Source organism: Artibeus jamaicensis, unplaced genomic scaffold (genome assembly GCF_021234435.1).
Source record: "Artibeus jamaicensis isolate MK-2021 breed Jamaican fruit bat unplaced genomic scaffold, CSHL_Jam_final contig_1015, whole genome shotgun sequence".
NCBI lineage: Eukaryota > Metazoa > Chordata > Mammalia > Chiroptera > Phyllostomidae > Artibeus > Artibeus jamaicensis.
The window spans coordinates 9254864-9270648 of NW_026521194.1; the positions used below are offsets into that span (position 1 = coordinate 9254864).

At 57.6% G+C, this 15785-nt stretch overlaps 1 protein-coding gene across 11 annotated transcripts in view; it reads left to right on the forward strand.

Annotated features, from left to right (window-relative positions):
• TNS1 (tensin 1) overlaps positions 1–8316 on the forward strand; it is a 158360-nt gene extending 150044 nt beyond the window's left edge. For all 11 annotated transcript variants that reach the window (XM_053670648.1, XM_053670665.1, XM_037132234.2 and 8 more), the window contains 5 exons: positions 386–457; positions 704–872; positions 1538–1606; positions 2047–2079; positions 3829–8316. In XM_053670648.1, coding sequence (XP_053526623.1) covers positions 386–457; positions 704–872; positions 1538–1606; positions 2047–2079; positions 3829–3973 — 488 coding nt within the window. In that variant the 3' untranslated portion in view covers positions 3974–8316. The remainder of the gene's footprint in view (positions 1–385; positions 458–703; positions 873–1537; positions 1607–2046; positions 2080–3828) is intronic.
• Positions 8317–15785: the final 7469 nt, after the last annotated feature.

Genomic DNA, 15785 nt, shown 5'->3' on the forward strand with positions numbered 1-15785 from the left:
AAGTCTGGAAAGTGCAGGTGCAAACGATACTCAGCTCTTTTTAGTATTGAAGGTAGACTTTGTGCCAAGCCCTGGGCTGACACTGCACATGGGGCATCTCAGACCCAATGGCATGCGTCTTTCACCACCATGCCCCTTTGTAGACAGACAGCGCGTGCTGGGCTGAGGGTCTGCACCCAGCTCTGCTGGACTCTCAAGCTCTCAGCCAGGGAGCAATTACAGAACGTTCCAACCGGACACACGCATACCGACCGCCAGGGCCTGATATGAAAAGCAGTATCCATTGCACAAACTGTTTTCAAAGCTCGCTTTAGGCCCAGCCAGACATGGGCCCCTTTCCAGTTCTAGAATTTTAATTACTGGCTGAATTAAATTTTTGTCTCAGACCCTACAGATGAATCGAAAAATAGCTCGGGCCCTGCCAACTCAACCACTGACCTGCTGAAGCAAGGGGCAGGTGAGTGGCCGCTGCAGACCAGATCCTGGCCCAGGCCCGTCCTCCTTTCTGCCCTGTCCCCTCCTGCAGGTGCAGACTGGACATCACCCTCAGACCCAAAGGTCATCTGCACCCCATTTCTGGGTGCAGGTGCTTTGGCCTGAGGTTGGCCAGACATTTTCTGCTACCTTCTTCCTGAAGAGGGGACCCGGGGACCCTCCCCACCCATGCCATCCTCCGTGACTTCTCTTGGTGGGTTTCTTCCAGCCTGCAACGTGCTGTTCGTCAACTCTGTGGACATGGAGTCACTCACTGGGCCACAGGCCATCTCCAAAGCCATTTCTGAGACACTGGCCGCTGACCCCACGCCAGCTGCCACCATCGTGCACTTCAAAGTTTCTGCCCAGGGAATTACACTGACTGACAACCAGAGAAAGTAAGACTCTTCTGCCCACTTCTGTGTCAGGCTGTCCTCCTGTGACCCATCTGTCCTTCCACCGACCCCCCCACTTACCAATCGACTCATCCCTTGTACCTGTCTCCCATCCCTCCTCCATCTACCCGGCCACCCATCCACCCAGCAATCCATCCATCCTCTTGCTCGCCCACTCACCAGTTGATTCAGCCATCTGCGTCCATTCAACCCCCATCGATGCTGCCCCCGCTTACCTTCCCCCATTTGTCTCCACTTACCCGCCCATCCATCTACCCATTTTTCCATCTTTCTACAAATATGCCTGCATTGGGTGTATAGCCGCCAATGCAACTGGCAATGGCACCTGCTTTCTGCAGCAGACCCTTCCCCTCGTGTTCTCTCTAACTTGTTCCCCCACCCCTGTCCTTCCCCCTCCTGGGGCCCCCCATTCCTCATCCCTCAGTGCCACTTGCTTCCTTCTTTTCTGAACCCCTGGCCTTGGAGAGGTGCTTCCATGGCACATCTGTCTGTTCCCGTGCGGTGCTTCCGTCCCCGCTGTGAGCAGCTCAGGCTGTCTGGGTCACCCAGGAGAGGCCGTGCTGACCTATGACGGCCACAGATGGTGGGGAGGTGGCCTGACCTGCCACTTCGGCACTCATCCTGTTTATCTGATGTCTGTGCCACAGGCTCTTCTTCAGACGACACTACCCTCTCAACACCGTCACCTTCTGTGACCTGGACCCACAGGAGAGAAAGTGAGTCTCTTGTTGACACCGTCCCTCCCAGCCAGCTCTGGAACACGGACGTCTGTGTGTGCATGTGTGTGCATGTACATGTGCATGAGTGTGTGCCTGAGCGTGTGTGTGTGTGTCTTTGGTTCAGTTGGAAGATCTGCTTGTGTCGGAGGGAGTGTAATTGTCCTGGGCATTTTTTGAGTGTTTCCCACGATAAATTTGGAGACCCTCCCAGGAAGTCAAATGCCTGCTTTCACAGCCTTTGTCTTGTCCTTGACCTTGAATCTGCACCTCTTCTCTACCTTGGGGAAAGCTCCCTGGGGGGCGGGCCATAGTCCTCTTTATCTGAATGCTCCCAACTGCAGCAGGCTCCTCTGCCTTCTTCCAGAGGGTTCGGGCACAGGGCCGAGCTCTGGGGAGGAGGCGGAGTGGTTCACGCTGTGCCGTCTTTCTCCCCACAGGTGGATGAAGACAGAGGGAGGAGCCCCTGCTAAGTAAGTGTGGCCTCTCGCCCACCCCAGCTGGTTGTGCTCTTCGGGATGGGCTCGGGGTGGGGGAGCAGGAGCAGGTTGAGGCCAGTGAGGCCACCTCGGTCAGGAGGGGATGGAACCGACCAGCAGTCCATCAGCATGATGAGCAGCGGGTGTCCAGAGGGGCCGTGTGGGATGGAGGAGACCTCAACCTGCCCCGGTCATGTGAAGAGTTAGCAGCCCACCTGAAAGGAGGGCCCGGGCGTCCAGCCATCCCAAAGCTTGTCTCACACTTGGCTCAGCCTTCTCCTGGGCTCACGGTGGTCATTAGGGGTCTCCATGTCCCTGCCGCCAGCCAGGAGGCCAGAGCTTTGTGTTTGAACAGGCTCCTGCTCACTGACCTTTGGGCCCTGTTTGGGGGAGAGGGGTCAGGGACAGAAGTAGGCTGGTCCCAGGCCTGAAAATCATTCTCCTCATTCATGGGCAGGGCACAGGCATGGGAGAGCCCAGCTCCGTGGCTGGGGGTGGGACTAGGGGAGGCGTGGACATGCCCGAAGCCCCGAGTTTAAGGAGTTGTTTCTCCCTGCCACTTCCCTAAGCAGAGGAAGGAATTGCTGAACTGGCCCTGGAGGCCGTGGAGCTGAAATAAACATCAGGGGAGGGAGGCGGGGGCTCCCCATCGTGGCAGAGCCTGGCGGCCGGGCTGGCGTACCTTCATGCCCGCAGCTCAGAGCCACTCCCTCCCAGAGCCCTGAGCGCCCTCCACCGCACTGGTCAGCCCAGCGAGCAGCCCAGCAAGCCTGGAAAGGGGGTTCGGGGGTGGGGCATGGACCCAGGCTTTTCCAGTTCTTGGGTGGACCATTCCCCCAGACCCCTGGCCCAGTGGTTCCCAGCCCCTGAAGCAGCTGTAGGAAGCCTGGTGTATGTGTACGTGCATGTGTGTGCACAGTTGCAAGCTGGGCCCCACTTTTCTAATTTTAGCTGTTGTGGTCCAGCCCGAGGGAGAGGGGTTTCCATCGGAATGTCCAGCTGTCCCCATTTCCCCGTCTCGCCCTAATTAGCAACATGCGGGCTGGGAGGGGACCTGAGCTCACATTCTGTTCTCTGCTCTCGTATTTTTAACTCTGTTTTGCACAGAGAATGCCAGCTCACTCCAGTCTTGGTGCAGGGAGTGGGGGCCGGGGGAACAGCTGCGGGGTCTCCCTCCCCCTCCCATTCCCTGGAGCCCAGGAGAAATGTGTGTGTGTGTCTGTCGGTGTGTGTGTGGTGCGGGCAGGGTAGCGACCCCTGTCCTTTGGTCTCCCTGACCTCCTGGCGGGTGAGGAGGACCAGCCCTTTGGCGGTTAGAGGCGTTTTACTCTGCTTACGTGTCGTGTGTAGGAACACCTGGGTTGGAGAGGGGCTGAGATGAACTGAGAAAAGCTCAGCCAGGAATGTCCCCATTTGATTTGGGGGCTCATCTCCGCCTCTGCCTTCTGTCCAGTCTTGTCGTCTTGTCAGTTGCCTGCAGTGGCTCTTCTCCCTCCCCAGAACTTCTCCCCTCCCCCCAAAGGGGAATTTCTGCCTATCCCAAAACACGTGACACTGTCATTTCTAGTGTCCCTTGACTTTCTTGTCAGTGGGAGAGAGAGAGGATTCTCTCTTATGTCCCCTGCCACATGCCCAGGAGATGTGGAGCCACGGGGCACAGAGATTGACCTGAAGATACGTTTGCTCCCCTGGGTGGCCTGGGGCTCTCCCCTCACACCCGTCACCCCTCTCCTGCCCCTGCAGGCTCTTCGGCTTTGTGGCCCGGAAGCAGGGCAGCACCACGGACAACGCCTGCCACCTCTTTGCTGAGCTTGACCCCAACCAGCCTGCCTCTGCCATTGTCAACTTTGTCTCCAAGGTCATGCTGAGTGCCGGCCAGAAGAGATGAACTCACCCCGTGCCCGGGCCAGGGCAGTGGGGATGGGTGTGGTGGGGGAGGGGACCCATGAATGCTGACCACCTTTGAATTCAGAGGGAGGACTTTGGGCCAATTTTGGAGAAGGAGAGAAGAAAGTGCGACATGGGGAGAGGGAAGTGAATTGCGGAGGGGAGGGGGAGAGAGGGAGAGAAAGAAAGAAAAGGCTGGAGGAGAACTTGATTCCTGTGGGTGGATGGATGCTGTGCAGCCCCGAAGCCTTCAAAACTGACCAGGTCCACCTGACGCCCCCCCCCTCCAGGGGATGGAGCCCCCCCACGGAGGCAGAGCCGACCTCCTTGGGGGTCCATGCTTTGGGGAGAAATGGAGAAGTGTCCCTCTAGCCCAACTGCTTTGCAAGGAGAAATCAAGTCGAGAGAATCTTTTCCTGGCCACCTCTAGGGCACGTTACCAAACTAGCGTGGGGCATCGACTGGCAGAACGTTTGCTTTTGAAAGTATCTCAGACCCCGGGCACCTAAGGTCTCTGCTCTGCCTCCAATGTACAGTTTGTGTGGGGGGTTGTGTATATGTCGGCACCACATCCTCGCACACTGAGTTATGTTTGCCTCTCTGCTAGAATTATAAACAGGTGTACTTGCCCAGGTTCCTTGTGTTTGCACACACGTGCATACTGTCCAAAGAAGGTCAGAGTTGCAGCAACACGGCATCAGCGAGGGGACAGCAGCCTTCTCCCCAGGAGCACCCAGGAATGTGGGTAACAGGCTCTGCCTTGGTCCCTGTGCCTGCACTCTAGCGACCCTGAGTGCCCTTCCCCAGGACCAAGGACCCAGAAGGAGTGGGGCCGGCCACCCTGCGGCGTGTGACCCCTTTCTGCCTTTACCAGGAGGCTGGACCTTAATTTGAGGAGGTGGAGACATGCGTTTCCATGGCCTCCGGGGAAGAGACCCTCAGCTGCAGATGCTGTTGACCTCTAGGCCTGTTTCCCAAATCGTTTGGCCCAGCAGGGAGGTGGGCAGGTCGCTCCTGCCAGCTCCCAGCCCTCAGCCCAGCCCTGGGTTTCGCACCCACACCAGCCTTATCTCAGACTTGCTTTACCTGCATGGTGTTTTTCGGGTGCTGGGCATTGAGCCTTCCTGCTCTGCCCTGTTCTGCCCTACAGGTCCCTGTGTTGGGCTCATCCTGGGGACCCAGGGGAGATGCCTGTAGTCCTTGCCCTGGCCTCCGCGAGCCTCTGGGCTCCGCTTTTGCTGGGCTGTCCAGGGTGACTCAGCAGAGCTCTGGGGGCTGCTGCCTCTGCACCACATGGCCTGTGTACATCACTGGAGCCTTACTCTCTCCCTTCTGCCTTGGATTCCCCAGCAAAGCCAAACTGCCCGTGAGCAGAGGGCACAAGGCATGCATTAGGCCAAAAGGCCTAGAGTTCATCTGGGCCATGGTGAAACCCCCAACCTCCACCCAAAGACTCTAAGCTGAAGTGGAAAATTCACCAAGACTCCACGCTTGAGGGGCTTCTTAAGCCTCCGAGGGTCCCCTAGAGAGAGGCATTGTACTGATATATAAATATATATAATATATATGTGAGACATACTGACAGAACCTGTAAGCTAATAAAATGTAAGAAAAGGTAAAAAAAAAAAGAATAGGTAAATTGACAAGAAGTATTTATTGTTTTCCCACATTGCTTTATTGCCTCCTTGGGCATAAACCAGTTCCCGTCCCTCTTCCTGTTTGTAAGTGAAGCCTGAAATGTCGGGGCCTTCGCCCTTGGGGTGGTCAGGGTCCCCTGGCTCTGCCTCGGCCTTCCCTAGGCTCAGCCTGGGGCTCGGTGGGGGCGTGTTCCATCGCCTGCAGCCCCTTATTCTCTGGCAGGCCCAGGCCTCGGCCATCAGGGCCCGAGATGAGCCCACTCACCACGGTTTGAGCGAGCGTGTGAGCCAGTGGGGCCCGTGGGTGAGTGTGCGTCTCTTGTATTCTTTCTCCTCCAAGAAGCTGCATCTGTGTGGACACACTGTTTCAGGGAGTTGGAGAGGAGAGTATCTGAGGAAGGTGGCGAGCAGCCCCCGGCTTCCCGAAAGTCCAAACCTTGTGCTTGGTGGCTAAGGTTCCCCCAAAGTGCTCTTCCTTCTGAGGCCTTCAGGCCAGATGCTGGGGTGTCCCTCTCCTCGCTCCTCTCTGGCCCCAACGCTCTTCCCAGGTTGGAGGTATTCCGCCCCCTCCTTTGTAAAGATCTCCATCTGCCCCGCCCCGGACAGCCCTGGGGCGTCCTCTCCACACTGAGGCCGGCAGGAGTGTCAGACCATTGTGTACACTCAGGCCCAGGGTCCGCCTTCTCACGAGCTTTCCCACTGCCCACCACCGCCCACCTCCCAGGCATGGCCAGCCCACCCCACTCAGGCCTGAGTTGAGTGTGACCCCGTGGGCAGGACCTGGGGGCCACTGGGAAGCTAATGAACACACTCCCTGTGAGGGAGTCGGTTTCCCAGAGTTTGGCCTTTGCAGAAGAAGGTTGGGGAAGGGCGCCCCCGAGTCCACAGTGGCTGGGAAGACGCTGCAGTCTCCCCACCACGGTCAGGCCCGGGCACCCACGCACACGTACACGCACATGTACACGCACACCCCCCACAGCACTGCAGTGTATTCTTGCCAAAGATGTCCTTTGAAAGAAAGCACTTTTAATAATTATTGTTCTTATCATGTAAATGTTTATCGTTTTCTCTCTCCCCTCTCCCTCAATGTATTTGCTGTTTATTGTTGAGTCTGTCTGGTGGCCAGGAGAGTACTGTCTGGTCTCGAGAAGCCTGGGGAGTGGGTGCTGGGAGAGGCGTGGTCAGCTGGTGGCCGCTCCTGGCCCAGCCTGCTTCTAGCTGTCCAGCCAGGCCCCAGGCCTGGCCCAGCGATGGCTGTGCGGCCCCTCCCAGGTGGAACAAGAGGGGGCACTGGGCATGGGAGCAATGGAGAGGTGACCCCAGAGGGGAAGTGGGAGGAGGTGAGCGGTTTGATCAGCCTCCAAGGGTGACTGGAATCCCTTCCCCTGAGGCCGTGGTGTTTGGCTCCCTCATCTAGTCAGGTGTTTGAGGGACAGACACGTCACGTCCTAGGTTTGGGAAAGGCCTTCTGACCTTGGTCCTCACGGAAGCTTTTCCTGCAGTGGCTCCTAAAGCTTGTGGACTTCCAGAATCCCTTCTGCACTGGGTTTTGAGGAGTCCCTGGGCGTGTCAGGCACTGGCAGGACGAAGGGTGCTGGTTGGCTGCGTAACCGTAAGTGGAGGCAGCTGGCTGGACAGGTGTGATCCCTCGGTAAAGGGGCCCCTAGGAGGGGGTGACCAGGGTGTCCTTCCGCCCTCCCCTCGTGGGCATTAGCAGACGTGGGCCGGCTCCTCATGCCGTGCAGGGGTGTGGAGGGCTCTGCAGGTGCAGCAGCACCTGTGCCCTGGACGGGCACCAGCTCCTGCCTCCTGGGGCTTCTGCCCTTCCTTGCTTTTCCCAGCTGGGGAGAGCAAGTGGGCCAGTGGCCTGTCCAGAGGCGGTCTCCTGCCCCTGCCCCTCCCTCGTTTGGGGTCCTTGAAGGGGTCAGCGGCAGAGCCCTGGGGCCATTCCTCACCCAGGTCCAGGCCCCGGGGTCCCGGGCTGGTAACATGGGATGTGTGTACGTGTGCGTGCAAGTGTGGGTGTCCGTGTGTGCGTATTTTGCTTGTATCTCTAGGGAAATGAGGGGTTGGGTTGGAGGAGGTGGGCAAGAGGAGGGCGTCACCTTGAATACCATCCCACGTGGGAGGAATCAGGAGGCGGGGCCTGTGGGGCGCCCACTGGAGGAATCTCAGCACTGCGGATGGGGTGAGGCTGTCTTCACACGTTCGAAGTCCTGGAGTCCAGGCCGTAGCGGCTGCATGATTGTGGAGGGATGTCCCACGTGTGTTTGCCAATGTGTCAAGCAGTTCGAGCCTCTCCTGTGTCCCTGTGTGGTTTGTGTGTGTGTGTGAGGAACACATCCGTGTCTGCATGCTGTGTTTCCCCACTGCTCTCCTCCCTCCGACATGTCACTCAAAACAGGCGTGAGAAGTGCCTACTGCCCCTCTCCCACCCCCGCCCGCCCCCGCCTCCCCGCCCTCTGCAGGAAACACAGAATAGCCCAGCCTCCTCCCACCCCCGACTGTGTTTATATAGGTGGAAATATACTTTCTGTTTTCTATCGTTGTGCCTGTGGCCTCCGCCACCTGGTGTAAACCCTGGTGTACGCTACTTAGCCCGGATACGAATGTACTGAACACTGACGCTGCCCTGCTCCTGTACAGCTGCTTCGTTTCTCTGCGACCCATTGTATGGCTTTATAAAGGATAAAGTGAAAGAAAAATCGTGCTGTTGTCTAGCTGCGTGGTTTTGGAACGGGGTCTGCCAGGTCTCTGAGGGGCCAAACTGGCCTCGCCCAAGCTCTGGCTGCGTGGCTTCAGGGGCGTCCTGCGGGACGGCTCACCCTAGGTCCTCCCGGCAGCTTCCGCCCACCAGGTCTTGTTCTGATTACTGCCAGGGTTTCATCGGGACTCTTCCCGCTAGAATAGAAACTCAACTCAAACTGGCTTCAGAAAATAAAAAAGGAACTTATTGGCCCACGTGACCGAGAAGTCCAGGCACAGCTGGACCCGAGGGTTCAGGTGGCAGAGTCGGGCGTTCAGCTCCACCACCTGGCTTTGGGTTGGCTTAGTGTGCAGGCGGGTTCCATCCTGGTGGTCCTGGGCGAGTCCTTCGCAGCGTGGAAGGTTTGGAGTGGCACCCACTGAGGTCGGCCCAGCCAGCACAGGGAGCCCTGGCAGATCGGACACACTCGTGCCACACGGCTCTGGTTCCCCGTGGAGCCTGCGGTGGCCCCCGCGGGGCAGCAGGGAGGCCGATCTGAGCGGCGGTGTGCTGAGAGCACTCGTACATGGCCGGCAGGGTGAGAGCCGGTGAGAGCTGTGGGCGGCCTCCCTGGACCTGCCCCCCAGGGACACAGTCACACTCAGACATCGTCCAGTTCTTGTTCCCATGGGCGCCGTCTTTCTACGTCTCCCATGTTTTAGATGGAAACAGAATGTTTAAAAGTGTTTGCCAGTTCACTCCCATGGCAATATCAAGCTCACTGCATGTTGACATAAATCGAAATTTTATGAAAAATGCTATTTTCTAAAACAAAAAAGACTGGGTGGGAAGAGCCACACTGTTTGGCCTTTTTGGAAAGGCTCGCTCAGGCCGGGCTTGACAGAAGACAGCTGGGCTCTTCCACTGGCGTCTGCTTTCCCTGTGCCCTGCTCTCTCACACGAGTGCCTCCGGAAAACTGCACACACTCAGAAATGAGAGTGAGGTGGGCAAATGAGAGCTCAGTGTTATTAGGAGAGGAGTTTAGACCTCACACAACCCCTGAAAGGGTCTCCCAGACCCCTGAGTCCCAGACTGTACTCTGAGAGCTGCTGTGAGGGACACAGAGACCAGGACACACAGCCCCTGCCTGCACTGGAGGAGGGCCACGTGTTGCAGCTTCTGTGTGCGAGGCATTGTCACAGGTCATCTTCCCAACGAGCCCATGAGGTAAGTGGCACTAGTCCCAGGGGACAAGTAAGGAACCGAGGCTGTGAGAGGTCCCATCGCTTCCGTTGGGCAGAGCTGGTGCTTGTCCCCGCGGGTGACAGCTGGAGCTTGGCAGAGCTGCCAAGTGCCAAGAGTTCGCACAGCTGGAGCACGTATGTGTGTCTTCTCACGCACACGGACCCAGTGAGATAAGGGCTGTCCTTGTCCTCGTTTCATAGAGAAAGAAACCGAGGTTCCTTCAGAGGCTCAGAGATTGCTCAGAATCGCAAAGCTGGAGAGGAAGCGGCAGAGCCAGGCTAGGAACCAGGGCCAGCAGACCTCACGCCTTTGCCTCTGCTCTCGGGGCTGCGTCACAGGACTCGATGGGCGGACAGGAGAGAAAACTGACGGCTGGTCAGCCAGGCCACCTCCCTGGGGAGCCCTCCGTGGGCCAGGGCTGCTGCGGTGACAGGGAGGTCGCCCTCTGATGCCACCCAGATGTGGAGTGATGTGGGTACCTTGGCTGGGCTGGTGCAGGGGACGTGAGAGGGACAGGCTCCAGTTTGGGAGCTAGGCAGGTCCAGCCTGGCTTTGAGGACATTAAACAGCGAGGCAGAGAGGGGGCGCCCTCCGAGGCCTCCCTCATCTTGGGGCTTGTGCTGCTGATGGAGTCTCTGCAGCCTGGGGCTGGCCGGGGGCGAGGGAGGGGCGAGGCCTGGCCCCGACGAGCAGAGTCTCTGGCTGCAGCAGGCACTCAGGATATGAGCAGAGACCAGCCTCAGAAGAGGCAGGAACACCAGCTGAGGTGAGGGCAGGAGGGGCAGAGGAATGGGGTTGGGGGGCTGGAGGTGAGCAGTCTCTCACCAGGTCTCGGCCTTGTCTGGAAAACACCACAGCCCGGGTCCCACGCCCAGGTCCCAGGAGAATCAGGCTGAGGTGCAGCTGGGCCCTGGGGCTTCCCCACGGGATGCTGTGGGCAGCCTGGGCCCAGATGACTGTGGAAGGACTTTCTCCAAATTGAGTCTCCATGGCCACGTGTGTGGATGGACATGGTCCAGCATGTTCTGGACACAGGCTGGGAGGAGAAGTGCCCTCTGCACTGGCTTGGGTGTCCCCACAGCCAGTCTGTCCGGCTCTCACCCCTTCTGGGAGTGGGGGCGTACTGTCTTCTCCCCTCAGGAGCGGAGTCCAAATGTCCCTGCTCCTGCCACCAGGCAGTGTTCAGCCCCACCCTTCTCAAGGGCAGAGGAAGGGGGAGCTGTCGCTGTCTCTAGGGGACATGTCACCTGCAGTCTACAGACAGGTGGTGGTGGGCCAGGAAGGGCCCAGAAAACCCAGCCTCAGGGCCTCTGGACTTTCTCCTCATGGGTGTTAAATTCTTCCTTTTTGTATTTTTTAGATTGTATTTATTTATTTTTGAGAGAAGAAGGGAGGGAGAAAGAGAGGGAGAGAAACATCAATCAGTTGCCTCTCGAATGTGCCCTGATCAGGGACTGAACCCGCAACCGAAGCGTGTGCCCTGACCGGGAAGCCAGCCAGTGACTTCGGTTTGCGGGACGGTGCCCAGCCCACTGAGCCACACAAACCAGGGCTCTCCATCCTTTTTTGAAGAAGAACTGGCTTTTCCTCATGAGTTGGTGAAAATGACTTTATTAGTCTCAGCAATTTCTAAACAGTTTATGGAATGGCTGGCTTTAAAAACACCAACTGCAGGTGCCAAACCAAAGGCACCCGTGCACGTGTATGCGTGTGCATGTGTGCACATGCATGCGTGGGTGCATGCCTGTGTGTGTGCACACATGTGCACGGGGCAGTGGGCTGTGCCGTGTCTCCTGGAAGGCATCTCCTCCCCTGCCCGCCTCCCACCAAGCGTTCTGGCTGACAGTCCCAGGGGAGTGGGCCAGCAGTGGGGCAGGGCTGCCCACCGGGGCCGCACCAGTCAGCACAGTGCCACCCGCAGAGGAGGGGAGGGAGCACCCCCAGGAGTTCTGCAGATCAGACCTCCGAGGAGGCCACTGGACACGGGCTGTGGCCACACTGCAGTTGGTAGCAAGGGGCTGGTGGGGTGGAGCCTCGGGGACCCCCGAGGGCCCCGTCTGGAGAAGAGGAGGCATGGGAGGTTGGGATGCTGGCTGTTGGGTGAGCTGCGGCCTCTTGGGGATGAGAGCCAGCACTCGCTGGGACGCATGCTATCTCAGGTGAGGGCTGTAGGGAGGTCGAGGCCAGAGGGGCTGCTGGTAATGGAGGGGGAGCTTCAGGAGGAGCTGGCTCCCTGTCCCTGCAGGTGTGGGGAGGAGGCCCTTCCTGGCCTCCATTCTGGGTGTGCCCGCAGGTGCAGCCTAGGAGAGGCTGGGCCCTGTGGCCGACTGGACATCAGTCCTCCAGTGCAGCCTGCCTTGGGGAGTGCTGGCCTTGGAACCAAGCACGGCTGGGTGTGGTTCTGACTTTGGTGGGACCTCGGGAAGCTTTCCCCCTCTCTGGCCCCCAGTCCTCATCTGTAAAATGGGGTAATACCTGCCTTGAAGGGGGGCTGGTGTGAGGAGAGCATGCAGCACCCAGGCCGGCCCTGGGTCTACTGCCGGGCTGTAGGTCCTCAAGGACACACACTTCCTTTCCTCTCCTTGGGCCTCTTGCCTCCTCCACACCATCCCCTCCGTCCTCTGGGGAGACTTGGCAGCAGAAAGGACTTGGAGCTGAAAGCCTCCCGAACGATATCGATCTTGCTGGCTCCCGACTCCAGACCACAGCGCTCGGGGGTGGTGGCACAGCCGCCTCCACGGCTCCAGCTTTTATGGGGTTTAGAGATCATCTCTGGCCATCGAGACAGGATGTCCGGGGTCTGGGCCCCTCCTCTTAGTGTGCTCTGTTCCCCGACCCCCGGTGGGTCTTAGGAAACCTCTCCTTGGGCCGGACCCTGGGAAACCAGGGGTTGTCTGTAAGGTCAGCAGCCCTGTGCCCTCCTCCAGTCCCATATCCTGCATGAGCAGACTCTGGCCTAGCGGCACCTTGGCCCCTCCTTCAGGGGACTCAGTGTGATTGGGAACAGTAGGAGCAGGGGCCATATGGGGCAAAGGTCCTTGAGGAAGGCAGGAGACCACCAGGGAGAGATGGAGAACACTTCACAGTCTTGTAGCCTTAGAGCTAGTGGAGACCTTGAGGCTATGCCTTAAGTCGAGCAGTCAGTTCCCCAGGTATGTACCGAGTGCTGGCCCTGTGCAGGTGCTGGACTGGGCATGGGCCACGCTGGTATGTTTGCGTCTCGTGCAGCCTTCCAGGCCCAGGGGCGGTGGGGAAAGTGTATGGAGAATCAGCAAATATGTGAGTGCAACGTGATGGGTGCCCCGGAGGGAAGCAAGGCAGCGAGAGTTTGTAAGTGGATCTGGAGCGTCTGCAGAGGGACGGGGAAGGTGTTCCTTAGGAGGTGACACTTTCCAATGTCAGGGTCCAAAGGGTGCACAGAAGCGAATTGGGCAGAGGAGGCAGAGGAGGTGTTTCAGGCAGAGGAGACAGCCCGTGCCCAGGCCCAGGGGCATGAGGGGCAGGGGGCGTCTGAACCCCATGGGCCCCCTGGGGTGGCAGGTGCTACGGTGGTAATTTGACTTCCACTGGAAGGCCCAAGTGGAACGGTGGTGAAGTGCACGGGCCATGGGGTCAGACGGCCTTGGCTGCATCTTACTGGCCGTGTGACCCTGGGCTCGTTGCTTGACTTTGCTCTGCTCCTGTCCCCACATCTTTTAAATGCGGGATGGTAATTGGGGTGCCTAACTCAGAGGTGGTTGCAGCCACCGAGTCTATGCCTGTGAAAATGGCTTGGGGGCAACCCCTGGCAAACAAGTGCTCAGTAAAGGTTAGCTACATGTATTATTATTATCTCATTTATTAACATTTATTTGTTTACTTTTAGAGAGAGGGGAAGGGAAGGAAAAAGAGAGGGAGAGACACCAATGTGTGAGAGATACATTGATTGGTTGCCCCTTGCATGTCCCCAGTCGGGGACCTGGCCTGCAACCCAGGTTGCCCTGACCGGGAATTGAACTGGCGACATTTCACTGAGCCACACCATCCAGGGCTACACTTATTATTTATCTGATCTTGTCCCCCTTCCTCACCAGACTATAAAGTCCCTGAGAGCAAGGACCCAGATCTGTATCAGAAGCTGGTCTCAGTGTCTGGTGTGAGGGAGGCCCCCTATCAACGTTTGTGGAAGGAACGAGGCAACTGCAAGGTCAGCGTGGCCAAAGGACACCCTGGTGGGGGAGGCTGGGCCAGAGAGGTGGGTGAGTGAGGCCGGGCTTTCTCGGTCATGTGAAAGGTTCGGTGTCTGTTGTAAGGGAAGTGAAAGGTTTTGAAGGTTCTCAGTCCAGGGCCGTGATGTCACGTCGGCAGTTTGCAGAGGTGGCCGGGCTGTTTCAATGCCTGTTGAACTCCGAGTGTATGTTAGATGTTGTATGAGGTGTTCTATTAAATGTTATCTCATTTATCTGTTTATAAAATGACACTTGAAAATGGGTACACAGTTAAGGAAACTAAAGCTTAGAGAGGTTAAGTAGTTTCCCCAAGATCTCACAGCTGTAGAACGTTACAGAAATGGACTTAAGGGCTCTTTAGCTCTCTATCATTTAGAGTACTGGTTCAGCTTCTGTAACAGAGATTCCAAATTACCAAACACTTAAATGTGATAGAAATTTATTTCTCTCTCACGTAAGTATAGCTCTTCCCATGGAGTTGTTCAAGAACCCTGGGTCCTTCTGTTTTGTTGCTCTGCCACCCTCAATATGTGGTCCATTACAGCTGCACCAGCTCCTGCCATTGCAACTGCATTCTGGTGAGAATGTGGAAAGCCAGAAAAGAGGAAGGGAAGGCATACCCTTCTCTTTCAGGGCACTGTGCATTGTTCATATTATGCAACATGGGGCAAAAGTAGGCTTACAGTTGTGAGTACACAGAACACAGTTTATTCTTATATTATTTTTACTAACGATTGTATTATTTTCCATATGAACAACTGTAAACCTACTTTTACCCCACCCTGTATACACTGTTTCTGCTCAGGTTGCAGAAACCACCCCACAGCCTCACTAGTTGCCGGGAAATGTTACTTCTGTGCTGGTGGCCAGGCGCCCAGCCACCATTCCCGGGACTTACCACTGGAGGCAGCAGAGGAGAGTGGAGTGGGAGCAGCTGCTGGTTTCGGACTCACACTCCTGCCGGGCAGCCTCGGGAGGAGCCCCCCTTTGAAATTCCAGAAGCAGGAGGTGGTCCTTTCTGGGGCTGCACAGAGGATGCTAAGCAGTAGGCCTGGGGAATCTCAGTCATTGATCAAACATGGGGGCAATGGAAGGAGAAGCGTGGAGAAGGACTGTTTGCACACAGACGACAGGCTGAGTGGAGAAGCGCTGGTTTGGGCAGCAGACGGGGAGTTTGAAGCTGGGCAGGTTGAGAGAAGGAGCTGTGGGCTTCCAGGTGGAAATGGGCCTGGGCGATTAGAAGTGAAGGGCCAGGGCTGGAAGGTTCGGGGTTGTAGTAGGTACCACGTCGGGGAGCCACACAGCCCAATGGTTGCACTCTCCATGGGAAGGACTTGACGTGCAGGCGTGGCCCGGTGGCCATGTCTGTGTGTGGAGGTGCTGGACTGCTTCCTCCCAGTTATACAGCAGGCCGGCCCAGGGCCAAGGTCTGACTCCAGCCAGGAAAGTCCAAGCTCTTCCCTGGCCTGGAGAGAGGAGAAAAGACTGGATCTGGGGTCTGGGGTGGCTGCGTGGGCTTCTCAACAGTATCTCCACAGAGGTGACAAGACACAGGAGAAGGATGGTCTCATGTCTCGGCACAGAGGACAGGGACTGGGGCCATGGGTCAGAGGTCCCCATGTGGCCCAGAAACTGCAGAGAGAATAGCGTAACTCACGGGGCCATATAGACCAGACGATGGGCACCTCAGGGGTGACCTCGGGCACTGGAGCCCCGCGCAGAGGACGCAACTTCAGGTTTCTCGCTACTTCAGCGGAGAGGCTTCTGAGGCATTGAAGGTAAATCGAGTCCCAGGAAGCGTGTGCTTTTTTGGGTTCGGACTCAGCCTAAAGGCGCCGTGGGGTGGGAGGGTCCTGGGACCAGGGGGGCAGTTGTGTGTCAGGAGGAGGAGGCGGAGGAAGAGGGTCCCGTGGAGAAGACGGGGTTCTCACAAAGGAAGGAGGAGAACCTGGAAGGTCTGGTGTCTTAGCAAGTGGAACGACAACTTCTAGAAGGAGGAAATGGCTGGTCAGCAGTCCAGCCACCTTCTCAGAATC